Raw genomic sequence first — 13,233 nt, forward strand, 5'->3', positions numbered from 1 at the left:
GTTTCAAAGCAGTGACGCTTGTCTATTGGGGGTAAAAGTGGTGGTGATTTAATATAGTTGAGCATCCACAGCTTAGGAAATTCAAGTCCTTTCCAATATTTGTGGATCAAGAACTAGATTCCATTTGGTAAAGTCCAAGCCCATACTGTTGGCACTTCTTCTGGACTGAAAATGGAGGGAATGAGCTGTAGCCAGTATTTTCTACCAATTGTCGAAAAGCATTTCTTCAAGCATTGCTGAAGTAACGTGAAATTGACCATCAAATACCAAAGCAAGATGATCATTTCCAATACACGGTTGCCTGAATAGAAGAGCTCTGGTTGGGTGGAAGCCAGTGTAGGTCTGCAAGCAATTGGAGTAGTCTGTTGTTTAGTATACTATTGGCTTGTTGAAAGATTCTTACGTTTCTTTCATCTTCATCAGTTGAAGTTTTTCCTTGTCTATTACCTGTGTGAGACACTCTGAAAGCTTTGGCTTTAGCAGCAGAAAAATTCTTGGAAGTGCATTTTCTGGTTTTTAGGAAATTAGTTATTGACATAACCTTATGGGGAAGGAAACCACATACCAGGATTTTGACTGATCTGGCCTGTCCTGAAAGCCCAAACTTAAACTGGACTCTTCTTTATGGAAGGAAACTAACTGGCTTCACCACATTTGACTGGGAAAACCTCTGATGAAGAGTTACTGAGTAATGTGAAAATAATCAATTACTACAATGAGGAATTCTGGGAATGTCAGGTGCTATATAGGGAATCCTTAGATTTTTTTGTTTTTGTTTTTTTGTCTTTTTAGGGCTGCACTTGTGGCATATGGAGGTTCCGACAATAGGTGTTGAACTGGAGCTATAGCTGCCAGCCTACACCACAGCCATAGCAACTTGGTATCTGAGCCTTGTCTGTGACCTACATCACAGCTTACAGTAACACCGGATCCTTAACCCACTGAGCAAGGCCAGGGATTGAACCCGAGTCCTCATGGATACTAGTTGGGTTTGTTAACTGCTGAGCCACGACAGGAACTCCCGGGAATCCTTAGATTTTTATTGCACTCTTTGAGGTACCATATTAGAAAGGTAACTGGGGAGTTCTTGTCATGGTGCTGTGGGAACGAATCTAACTAGGAACGATGAGGTTGCAGGTTCTATCCCTGGCCTCATTCAGTGGTTTAAGGATCTGGCATTGCTGTAAGTTGTGGTATAGGCCACAGATGCGGCTTGGATCTGATGTGGCTATGGCTGTGGCATAGGACAGCCGCTGTAGCTCCGATTGGATCCCTAGCCTGTGAACCTCCATATGACACAGATGTGGCCCTAAAAAGCAAAAAAAAAAAAAAAAAAAAAAGGTAAATTGGGTGCCCATTTACCTTAGGGAAGGAGTGTTCTTGGCTCATATTTTTGCCTCCTTAGTATTTGACGTAGGTTACATTGTAAATACAGAGAGTTTATGTAACTTCTTATCTGTAAAATGAGGCTAATACTTATCTCCTAGGAATGTTGTAAGAATTAAATGTGATAACTTATGAAAGACCTAATAGAGGGCATACTATGTAATAATTATTGAATATATGATAGCTGTTACTTGTTCTTACTGGAAATAATATATCTAAGAAAAATTCAACAATATTGAATAATACATCCCTGAAGATATCCATGCACAGAATGTTACATTCTCTATTTAAAACGAACCAGATGCCTCAGAGTCTGTGATTCCTAGAAATTAAAAGGAAGAATTACATTTAAAATATATTTGTCCTGAAGAAAAAATTATTTTTTGGCATGTACTTTCATTTCAAGGTTAAAATCTGGAATTTTTCTGAGATAACATCCCAAGCTACAGCTTTGTCAAGCAAAGGGTCTGTTGTGAATTTTGATGGAAGCCTAAAACTCAGTAAATGGAACTGTCTTCTAACAAAGTTAATTTTTTTTGGGCCAAATTGAAATGTGAATTGGACTACAAATAATCTCATTCACTTACTCTTAGGAACTATAATAATAGAGAAGAATTGGATTACGATTTATACAGGCCCTTGAAATGACTTGAAATACCCTTGAAACACTTAGGCTGTGCGGTGCAAGGCAGATGTCCTGATTTGGATGTCAGGGTGGTTAGATTCTGATGGTTGTGAGCTGATTAGGTTGACGGGCTTTAGTCTATGAAACTGGGGTGGAGGTTTGCTCTCCTTGTAGGTAATTTATTTCAGTAAAACTTCCTATTACAATAGAAAACTACTTTTCACTGGGAGTGTGAAATCATAGAAGTTCTGAAAGATGCTTGGTTCACGTGTCTCAGTGAAGGAGATGGGAAGAATGGGCATGGGGCTGCAGGTGAAAAGTGCAAATTGGCAAGGAGAGGAGGAGATTGTTGAAAGAGGAAGGAGCTGGGGAATGCGCAGCAAGCCTCTTCTCTCCTGCACTTCCCTGCTTCTTTGTGAAACAGTGAGCGACAGAAGAACTAAGGCTGGGTTTAAGGGATGTACAGCAGGTATGTCTGTGTGCATCAAGCTACCCTGTGATTGATGAATTCAGTCTTAGGTGGTACCTTTTGTTTTTGTTTTTGCCGAAGCATGTGAAAGTTCCCAGGACAGGGATGAAATCCAAGCCACAGTGGGGTTTTGTTTTGTTTTTTTCCATTTTCATTTTTTATTTGATGTTTCCAAACATAAAAAAAAAAACTTGGTTCTTACACCAGTTATCTCAAATGAGACCATACAAAGCAATTTAAAGTGTGTACAACAATCATCCCCCTTCAGTTTTGCTGCTTGATACAACTTGTGATTGACAGAAAATTGGATGGCATGTGCCTGGTTGGAAAATTCCACCTATTGACAAAAACAAAAGTGATCCTTAACCCGATGCACCACAAGGGAACTCCTAGACCCTTGAGTTTTGGAAATCCTCAAAATCATAATCATTTTGCCACTTATTAAGCATTGTATTTGGCAAGTTAAATGTGTTATTTATTTCTTTCAGAAATCTTTTTATTATTGCCCTTTATCTCTGAACCTCCATTTTGCAGATGAGGAAACTGAGAATCAGCAATTAAATATCTTGCTCGGTCAAGTCCACACAGTGGAAGAGCACTGAGGTTTGAACCTGGAGATGTCCAAATCTAAAGCCTGTTATCTAAACCACCAGTCCTTAAATTTTTTAGTTTTAGTACTCCTTTACTCTCAAATTATTTTGAATATCAGTAAGTTTTTATTTATGTGGGTTTTATCTATTCATGTTATCATGTTGGAAGTTTAAATTGATGAACTTTGGATATATGTATTTACTAAAATGTATATTTAGCAGTAAATATTTAAGAAATGTAAATATATAAATAAAATAAGCATAAGATAACACAAGTAGCATTTCATTAAAAATACCTATCTTCCAAAGCAAAAAAAAAAAAAAATTAGTGACAAGAATGGCATTGATTTACATGTTTATAAATCTCTTTAATGGCTCACTAATAGAAGGCAGCTGGGTTCTCATAGCTGTCTGCATTCAATTTGTGGTGATGTATTTTGGTTGATGTATATGAAGAAAACCTGGCCTTAAACAGATATGCACTTGGAAAGAGGAAGGGTTTTTAAGTAGCCTTTTCAGATAATGGTGGCTATTCTTTGATATTAAACTAAAATTCAAGATACGCACTTGGAAAAAGGAAGGGTTTTTAAGTAACCTTTTCAGGTAATGGTGGCTGTTCTTTGATATTAAACCAAAATTCAAGAAGTGGTAATTTCTTAAAGTTAGTTACAATGTGGAATCTGAAACCATTATCAGTGGGCTTTTGTACTTTGTTACACTAAAATCCATTGTGCTCTCTTGCTCTTGGGTATTTTTACCCATGTGTAATTTTGTAACATCATCAATAGGTCACTTGGAAAATTTCGTTTCACTGAGTTATCCTGATATTTGAAAAATTTTGCAGTTCCTACTGATGCCTGTAGCATCTCGCTAAAGGAGACTGGCCAAGGAAGTTCACCATTTGTCCGTTCATCTTGTGTATCTTGAGTCTGCTTTGTTTGTAGACATTTAAAGCCGGTTATATCCTTTGATATTTTTTTTTCTGGATGAGAACAATGAGGTTCTAAGATTTGGGGGGCAGAGAGAAAACAATAGCAACCCGGGAACAAAGCTTTGACCTGTCCACAGTAAAAACAGTAGCTATTGGCGACTGCATTTAGAGCCCTTCCTCAAGTAAGTTTCTTTCCAGAGATATTTCTCATTATCACTGTCTTTCAGCTCCTAAGCAGCTGCTTTGGAATTTGCCTAAATTGAGATTTGCAACATATGGTAATTATATCGAATCTGTGAGGTTCTTAGTGACTGTCAAGAGTCAAAAAATTCTACTTTCCAAAACCTGTAATCGCCCAATTTGAAACTATTTGCATTTTGGCAATATATTAAAGTATGTGTAGGGGTTCCTGTCATGGCTCAGTGGTTAACAAACATGACCAGTATCTATGAGGACTCAGGTTTGATCCCTGGCCTTGGTCAGTGAGTTAAGGATCTGGCATTATCGTGAGCTGTGGTGTAGGTCACAGACGCAGCTTGGATCTGGCACTGCTGCGGCTGTGGCGTAGGCTGGCAGCTGTAGCTCCAATTTGACTCTGAGCCTGGGAACCTCCATATGCTGCTGGTGTGGCCCTAAAAAGACCAAAAAAAAAAGTGTGTGTAGGATGCACAGGGTTGCAAATGGAAATCAACTATAGGAACCTCAAATTTATGATATGTCATGAATCCTATACATAAATCTACAGATTGGGGTATCCATATTTTTATGCCTTAAAGATACTGCTTTGAAAATTGCTCTTATTTCATCTCTACCTATTTCCACATTCTTTCGTTTCCAAAGAACTTCATGCTCACCTCTGTTCTCTCCCAAACAGAGTATCTTAAGTGAAGAAGGGATAGGAACTGATAGGACCTGGGGAGGGGAGTGAAGGCTGTTCCTTTCTTATCATCCATAGCCCTTTCGCTGAGATGAGTTTACTAACCTGCTGTCATGTGACAAAGAGGGTAAGGTAGTCAGTTGTGAGGGATCAATATCTTATTCATTCATAAATCATCTACCGAGGTCTGGGCCAGATCAGAGATCCAGGTAGGATCTCACAGTTTGGAAAAAGAGGTTAAGGGAGTTCCCGTTGTGGCTCAGTGGTTAACGAATCCTATTAGGAACCATGAGGTTACAGGTTCGATCTCTGGCCTTGCTCAGTGGGTTAAGGATCCGGCCTTGGCATGAGCTGTGGAGTAGGTTGCAGACGCAGCTCGGATCCAGCATTGCTGTGGCTCTGGTGTAGGCCGGCGGCTACGGCTCCGATTTGACCCCTAGCCTATATGCCACAGAAGCGGCCCTAGAAATGGCAAAAAGACAAAAGAAAAAAAAGAAAAAGAGGTTAAAAAATGAATTCAAATCTCTGAGGCAGGACATATTACACTCTTACCTACTTTTTAGGAACTGGCTCCTGACTTTCACTTCAAAATTCATTTTTAAAGTGTTCTCACTCAAAGTTAGCAAGTCAGGGCAGGGGCACTTATAGGGGCATTGAACTGAAGTAAAAATTAATAGGCTTTGTCTCTGCATCACAATATGTGCATATTAGTACTTTGGATCAAGAGAATTGTAGCTCTGGCTGTGCATGGCTGTTTCTTACTAATTCATTCTTCCTTCCATCTTTTTTATTGTGATTTTTAAATTTTTTTTTAGTATCTGTGAGTCATTTGCCTCCAGTTTATGGCTGAACTTTCTTTTTCTTTTTTTAATTCTTTATGGCAGCACCCCTGGCACATGGAAGTTTCTGGCCAGGGATTGAATCTGAGCAACTGCTGTTGCAATGCTGGATCCACTAACCTGTTGTGCCAGCTGGGGATTGAGCATGCACCTCTGTAGTGACACGAGCTGCTGCAGTCAGATTCTTAATCCACTGTACCACAGCAGGAACTCTTGTGGCTGAACTTTCTAAATGGGATGGAGGTGCTAGTGGTTGAGGCAAGTCCTTAGGGTTTCCTGGACCATCTCTGCTGCTTTTTTTTGTTTGTTTTTGGTCTTTATAGGGCCGCACCTGCAGTTTATGGAAGATCCCAGGCTAGGGGTTGAATTGGAGCTGCAGCTGCTGGCTTATACCATGGCCACAGCAACATGGGATCCGAGCCGTGTCTGTGACCTACATCACAAACAGATCCATAACCCACTGAGTGAGATCAGGGATTGAACCTGAATCCTCATGGATACTAGTTGGATTCTTTTTTTTTTAATAATGATTTTTATTTTTTCCATTATAGCTGATTTACAGTGTTGTGTCAGTTTTATGCTGCAAGGTGACTCAGTCACACATATGTGTATACATTTCTTTTTTCTCACATTCCAAAGTCAATAGTTTGCATCTTTTAACCCCAAATTCCCAGTCCATCCCACTCCCTCCGCCTCGGCCACCACAAGTCTGTTCTCCAAGTCCATGATTTTCTTCTCTGTGGAAAGGTTTATTTGTGCCCTATATTATATTCCAGATATAGGTGAAATCATATGGTATTTGTCTTTCTCTTTCTGACTTACTTCACTCAGAATGAGAGTCTCTAGTTCCATCCATGTTGCTGCAAATGGTGTTTTGTTCTTTTTTATGGCTGAGTAGTATTCCATTGTGTATACGTACCACATCTTCTTAATCCATTCATTTGTCAATGGATATTAAGATTGTTTCCATGTATTGGCAATTGTGAATGGTGCTGCAATGAACCTGCGGGTACATGTATCTTTTTCAAGGAAAGTTTTGTCCAGGTATATGCCCAAGAGTGGGATTGCTGGGTCATATGGTAGTTCTATGTATAGTTTTCTGAGGTACCTCCATACTGTTTTCCATAGTGATTGTACCAATTTACATTCTCACCAACAGTGCAGGAGGGTTCCCTTTTCTCCACACCCTTTCCAGCATTTGTTATTTGTGAACTTATTAATGATGGCCATTCTGACTGGTGTGAGGTGGTACCTCATAGTAGTTTTGATTTGCATTTCTTTAATAATCAGTGATGTTGAGCATTTTTTTCATGTGCTTCTTGGCCATCTGTATATCTTCTTAGGAGTTGGATTCTTAACCCGCTAAGCCACAGTTGGAAACTTCTATCACTACTTTTTAGAGGCAGTGTCTCAAAATTCAACCAGAAGAAGCTATAGTGGCTGCTTTTTTCCGCTCCTAAGTTAGAGTGGTCTTATGGGCCACTGACATAGAATATGTGAAATCAAGATTGCTCTCAAAAATCTGGACCCTTCGGTTACTTTTCATATTAAAAAGACCCCCATACCCAGCTCTGGGGATTCCTGCTGTGCACCCATTACTCGGGGCCAGTTGAATCATGCAGTTAGAGCCAAGCGGCCTCATAGAGGCTAAAGGGCTTGAATTTCAAGAGCATGGCTGGTTGTCTGATTTGATAGTTAAGTTTCAGCCTTTTCCTAGTCTCCTACCAGTTGTAAAAAAACAAAACAAAACAAAAAACCCTATTTTTAAGCTTTTAATGATCAGTGCTTAAAAACATCCAGGGTCTCCTGAGATCTAACCACATTGGGAGTAATTGAAAATAAATCAAATGAAAATAAGTATCTAGAAGCAGATGCTGTGAGATCATGTATGTGGTTGTTTTGAAATGAAACTTCAGCTTCTACTAGTCGCCAGCCCCTGTCGTTCTGGGAAATTCCATAACAAAGCCACTTTGTAAGACCCAACAGGTAGTGTTTTCTTTGTCAGTGTTTCCACTCTAGGACTCTTTTAGATTAAATATTATATGCTTACACGTGGCTCTGTTAAGTACATATATTTGTGATAGCCTGCCTGAGGCACTTGGGGGGAAATATGAGGCAAGCGGTCTACTTTTTCCACTTTACCATCTTCTGAAACTATGCATTATGCAGTTAAGACTCGAAAGGCTGAGCTTGAGGATAAAACAAACAGAAAAGTCCCCCTATAAACAATAGATGAAGACGAGGCATTCTGAGTCCTGATAGGAGATCTGATTTTTTTTTCTCCCTTTAAGGCAAAAAGTCAATGGACAGTAAAGACAGTAGAATTGACCCACTGTTCCAATAGGTCTCAGAACTGGTTTCCATAGTAGCCATCGTCCATCCATAGCTGGTGGACCTTGTTGGCTCGGTGTTCACAGAGGAAGGCAACCACTGTGGAATGCTGTTGGCAGATGCACTCCAAGATTCATTTCTGTGATAGTATAACGTTTTACTCATCACTAGTTGGAGCTTCAAACATAGGGGAAGGCTTAACGGGGTGTCACATGTTTTTGAAGGTGGGTGTCCTGGGAGGAACTCTGTTAACAGGTGCTGATACTCAGTACCCAAAGGTTCACTCTATTTGATCACTCTGCTTCATCTAGGAGTTGTTGTGAAGAACAAATAAAATTGTGTCAAACTGCTCAGTGATCTGTATTCAGATTCACCATCCAAATGTCCGGTGGATGATCTTAAAATGAATTTTTAAAAGTCACGTCTCAGCTTTGATAATGGTGCGCGGTGCCTGCGAATTTTTGCAAAGGTTTTAACATTCATGGAAAAAATTAAGCAAATCATTGCCCCTATTGAATTTCCAGAAGCCCATAAACACTGGTCTCTCATTGGCTAGTGGAGTGTTTTCTCCAGCTTAGTGTGCCAAGGGGTTGAATGTGGATTTGGAATCAGGCCTGGATTTCAGTGGTTATGTCGTCATGTCCCTTGTCTGCCTGATTCCCCGTGCAGACTTGGCTCCTTAAACAAGCAGGGTATGGATCACTGATGGTGGAAAAAGTACATTTAGCAAGTTCCTTTTTTAGCAAGTTCCTTATAGGTTGAGTCTCCTAAGCAGTAAGATACACGGAAGGCACACATGTACATATACCTTTTGCCCACTAGTCCCACACATTGAAATGCTGTGGTTTTCTTGGTCGCTGTAGCTCAAAGCTCCCACCTCCTGGGATACAGTCTAGGCCCTTCTCCATAGTTTCTTTTCAGGCAATGAATGTTTCTGGTGGAAAAACAAGTTTTCACTGTGTCCTTTTCATGGTAGAGCATATGGTGAACTTTGCCAATAATTTTTTTTTTTTTTTTTAACAGATGGGTCAGAGAGTTTCTGAATGAAGAAAACAAAGGTCTTGATGTCCTAGTGGAATATCTATCATTTGCACAGTATGCAGTAACGTAAGTAAAACGTGGCCTGTTTCTTTTTAAATTTTATGTGGTCACAGAAGATGCAGCTTGGTGGTAAAATTGGATACCACACTGAGGGAGAAACGTGAAGCAGATGTGGTAAGGTTTAAGGAGGTTTGTTTCTATTCGAGTAACTAAAGGCAAATCACATAATTGTTACTAGAATGCTTTTAAGGGCAAAAATAAAACAGGGGAGTAAAGTCACCCTTAGAAGAGTCCTTATTTCAAAAAGAATTGCTTTCTAGTGCTCAGGTTACGTATACCCATATGGTAGAATAATCTAGCAATTACTGGGAGAGATATATGATATATTGTTGAGTGGATAAAAGCAAGTACAAAAGAGTGATTCCCATTTTATTTAAAACAACAACAACAACAACTTGGAGTTCCCATTGTGGCTCAGTCATAATACATTTAACTAGTATCCATGAGGATGCGGGTTTGATCCCTGGCCTTGCTCAGTGGGTTAAGTACCTGGCTGCTATGAGCTGTGGTGTACGTCACAGACATGGCTGAGAGTCTGTGTTGCTGTGGCAGAAACAGATACCAAACATAGTGGGAGTGGAGGAAGTAGGGTGAGCAAGAGGCTTTCCCTTTTTACTTTGTGTACTGGTACTGTTTTGATTTCCCCTCCACAAGGGGAAGGGGAGAAATGGGACAGAGCAAGAAAATAATTCATTTATTTCACCTTGCTTTTGAACGTAAAATATTCTCATTTGCTAGGCTTCTGGAAAGATTTACAATAGGAATGAAAAGTGTATATTCGAATGAGACATTCTCTTCTCCACATTTCCTCCACTAATCAAAACCTATTCCAGTGTTCACAGATACACTCTCCCACACACAGACTGAGAAAAGAATACTGTGTTTTTAATTTGACAGGAGGACATTTTTTGGCCCAGGTGGTGTTTTTTTTTTTTCCTTTTCCACTCTTCTTTTCAAAGCAGTGACTTGTTTTTTTATGTTGCCCCACTTTAAGAAAGTCCTGAGATCTAACCCGATATTATCTTAAAATCCTTATCACTTTCTTGAGAATTTGTGAAGAGAAAGCTATAATTATTCCTACCTCGTAGGTGTGGAAACTAAAGGGTTAACTGAAACTGGTTTAATGAGTTTCTGTTTTGATAAGTCTTGTATATTAGATGGAACAGAGTAAGAAAAACCAACAGATACGTTCTTATCTTCCTGAGAAATTGTCCTCTGAAATATAATTCTAGTTTTTATAGCATACGCTTCCAAAGGTCGTTCCTTATTCTCCGTCCATCACATCAAAAACTGCTTATCCCCCTTACACTTCATGTTGTATGACAAGACAGAATAGTCATATTATCCTGCTGCGTATTTTACAATCTGTAGGAATATTTAGTAGGGAATTAAGAGACAGCCAAGAAGCTCCAGGAATAATGGAAAAGAGTTGCACGTGGTCTGTAATAGGTTTGCTGTAATCAAACCTTTACCTCAGTCACAATAGAGCATGTGAATCAGCTTTCCCACATGCACCTTCCCATTAGACCAACAGGAAAAGATAGTATGTCTGTGAGGGAGTTCTTCCAGTCCTCAGGCTAAGAGCAAAGAAAACAAAAATTGGAAATCAGAGGTTTGGGTTCCTAATTGTCTACCTTTTTTGTTTCTTTCCCCCATTAGCTTTACATTCTTTGATGATTTGTTTTGGTTTTGTTTTGCCTTAATTGGTTGAAAAGTTATATATAGGTGCATAATTTATGTTCTTTCTTGAAACTAAATGGGCTGAAAAAAAACCGTCTTAACTATTTTGGCATGTGACACCTTTCTAGCCCATATAATAGGAAACAACAGACCCACGCGCCATCCTTAACACAGAAGCTTCCCAAGGGGCATGTTTCCTTTTTCTGCTCAATGAGAGCTGGGGTTGAGCTGAGAGGGGTGTAAGGAACACACGGGGGCTGCAGGGAGACTTGGCAAGAGTGGTAATGACATGAGAGATTTAGGACCCCCCCAGCCTTACCTTTTCCAGCATCAAGCAAGGGCTTCAATTTTTTGTTCTTAGAATCTGTTTGATTCCTCAGTTCTACCTCTTTTCTGCTTCCTAAGGCTTGACAAAATTGTTAGACGTGACTTTCTTCCTCAGTCTCTGTCATCTGGATTAGTATTTAATGGTGGAAAGCATCACCTCGTTCACAGATGGTTGTTCTAACCAAATGCTTTATTTTGGCAGACATACTCATATAAAAAGTCATAGTTATTATTGCCAGTATGTATTGTTGATGTTTCTTCCGTGATAGCCTCCAAAATCTTCCAGATGATATTAATTATAGCTGCATTCTGTTTATTCTCTATCTGATCAGGTGTTGCTTGGTGGAACTCTGGGTAGAGACAGTTGATAGAATATTTTTTGAATAATGCAGAGCTACTGGCTTTGGAAGGGGAAGAATGCATAGAACACAAAGGCCTGTCTGTTTAAAAATTTGTTCCTAAAATTATACAAGAATGAGCAATTTAACTTGCCATTTATTCTAACATGGTTAACATGAGTAATAACCTCAAAAAATGTCAGAGAAACAACAGTCCTGCTTTAAAGAGCACCGCATTGGGAAGAGATTCCAAAATCAAAGCAAATTCATAACTTTGCAAGTAATGTATCACATATGGTTGGAAAAGTACACTTGCCAACACACTAGGAGAAAATGCTTGGTGAAAATTGATGGGTTAGGAATAAATTAGTATGAGCCTAACATACTGACTTGGTAAAGCAAAATGAAGACAGCTCTAAGATCTTCCCCTCCACCACCATAGCTTGTTAGTAATCGGTAAGTTGGCAAGTAACCCATCCCTGTTTGTCATTCTGTATTTTCAAAGCTAACACTCGGTCTGTGAAAATTTGCTGTATTTCCTTTTCAGTTTTCTTTGTTTGCAAAAACTCCCCATATTAAGGTGCATGTGTGTACTAGGAAAGAGCAAGTTATGCACGTCTGTGTATCTGTATGAATGTGAATTAAGTCTCGAGTGGTGTTTCTCTCTTGTTTTAGTTTTGACTTTGAAAGCGTGGAAAGCACGGTGGAGAGCTCGGTGGACAAATCAAAGCCCTGGAGTCGGTCCATTGAGGATCTGCACAGAGGGAGTAACCTGCCTTCCCCTGTGGGCAGCAGTGCATCCCGCTCTGGAAGACACTCTGCACTGCGGTGAGTGCCTTGATTCCAGAGAGAGGCAGGCATGGTTGGCTGTGCCAGGACAGCGGGGGTCCTTTGCTTCTCTGGGGCATCATGGGTCTTGTATTGCGCTTACCTTGCCCCAGAGCAGTTGCATTGTTTTCAAGGATTCCAAGTGCAAGTTTCTTTGGGAGTTCATGGGACCATCCCTTGAGCAATACTCAAGGGCTTTAAATAGCTTACTGCAAATACCGTGCCTTCGTTTCAGCCAGAAAGAGAATGTTGCTGCCAAACAATCCAACAGAGTAAATAGTCTCCATCAGCAGATAAGTTTCTGAAAGTAGGGAGATACTGACATCCTCATTTAGGCTCTGATTCTTGGGTAGAGGCAGCACATTGAGGTCTGAGAATATCAAGAACTCCTTGTTGCTCTTTAAACCCTATTCCCCTCCTCCTTTCCTCCGGTGGTATCTCAGGTGTGTGTTCTGAGTGGTGTGTTCTTGGTCATAGGCTCAGGATTCTGTAGTGATCATTTCTATTAATGAGATGCCTTTAAGCATCAAGTGTTGCTTTGGTCAAGTGTGCTCTCAGTGTCAACCTTCTATTTCCTCCTAAGGATTCCTCTCCAGTCTTTCCTGGCTGAAATACCGCTGTGCTAAGGGAAGATGGGGGATGACCACCTGTATTACTAATGGGGGTAATAATTATGCCCCAAGGTTGTTCATTGACTCGTACCTACAACCATTGACTGAAAAATATTTTTGAGCTTTTATCATTTGCTAGACACTGTACTTAGAGTTAATATGTGTGGGTGGGTAAATCAAAACTCCTGCCTGACAAGATAAGAGTTCTCACCTAAAGCAAGTTTCTAAAGGATTCTGTGTTCCAAGTGTTTAATAAAAATGTTTATTAGTAAGCCCCTCATTTCCAAATGTTGCTTGCTC

General features: G+C 39.9%; 1 protein-coding gene across 6 annotated transcripts in view; it reads left to right on the forward strand.

Annotated features, from left to right (window-relative positions):
- FMNL2 (formin like 2) overlaps nt 1-13,233 on the forward strand; it is a 332,804-nt gene that overhangs the window by 224,871 nt on the left and 94,700 nt on the right. For 5 of the 6 annotated variants that reach the window (XM_047772630.1, XM_047772627.1, XM_047772632.1 and 2 more), the window contains exons 5-6: nt 9,072-9,155; nt 12,170-12,322. In XM_047772630.1, the coding sequence (XP_047628586.1) occupies nt 9,072-9,155; nt 12,170-12,322 (237 nt within the window). The remainder of the gene's footprint in view (nt 1-9,071; nt 9,156-12,169; nt 12,323-13,233) is intronic. The other variant, XM_047772631.1, reaches the window with a different exon arrangement.

This window comes from Phacochoerus africanus, chromosome 3 (assembly GCF_016906955.1).
Source record: "Phacochoerus africanus isolate WHEZ1 chromosome 3, ROS_Pafr_v1, whole genome shotgun sequence".
In the NCBI taxonomy this organism is placed as follows: domain Eukaryota; kingdom Metazoa; phylum Chordata; class Mammalia; order Artiodactyla; family Suidae; genus Phacochoerus; species Phacochoerus africanus.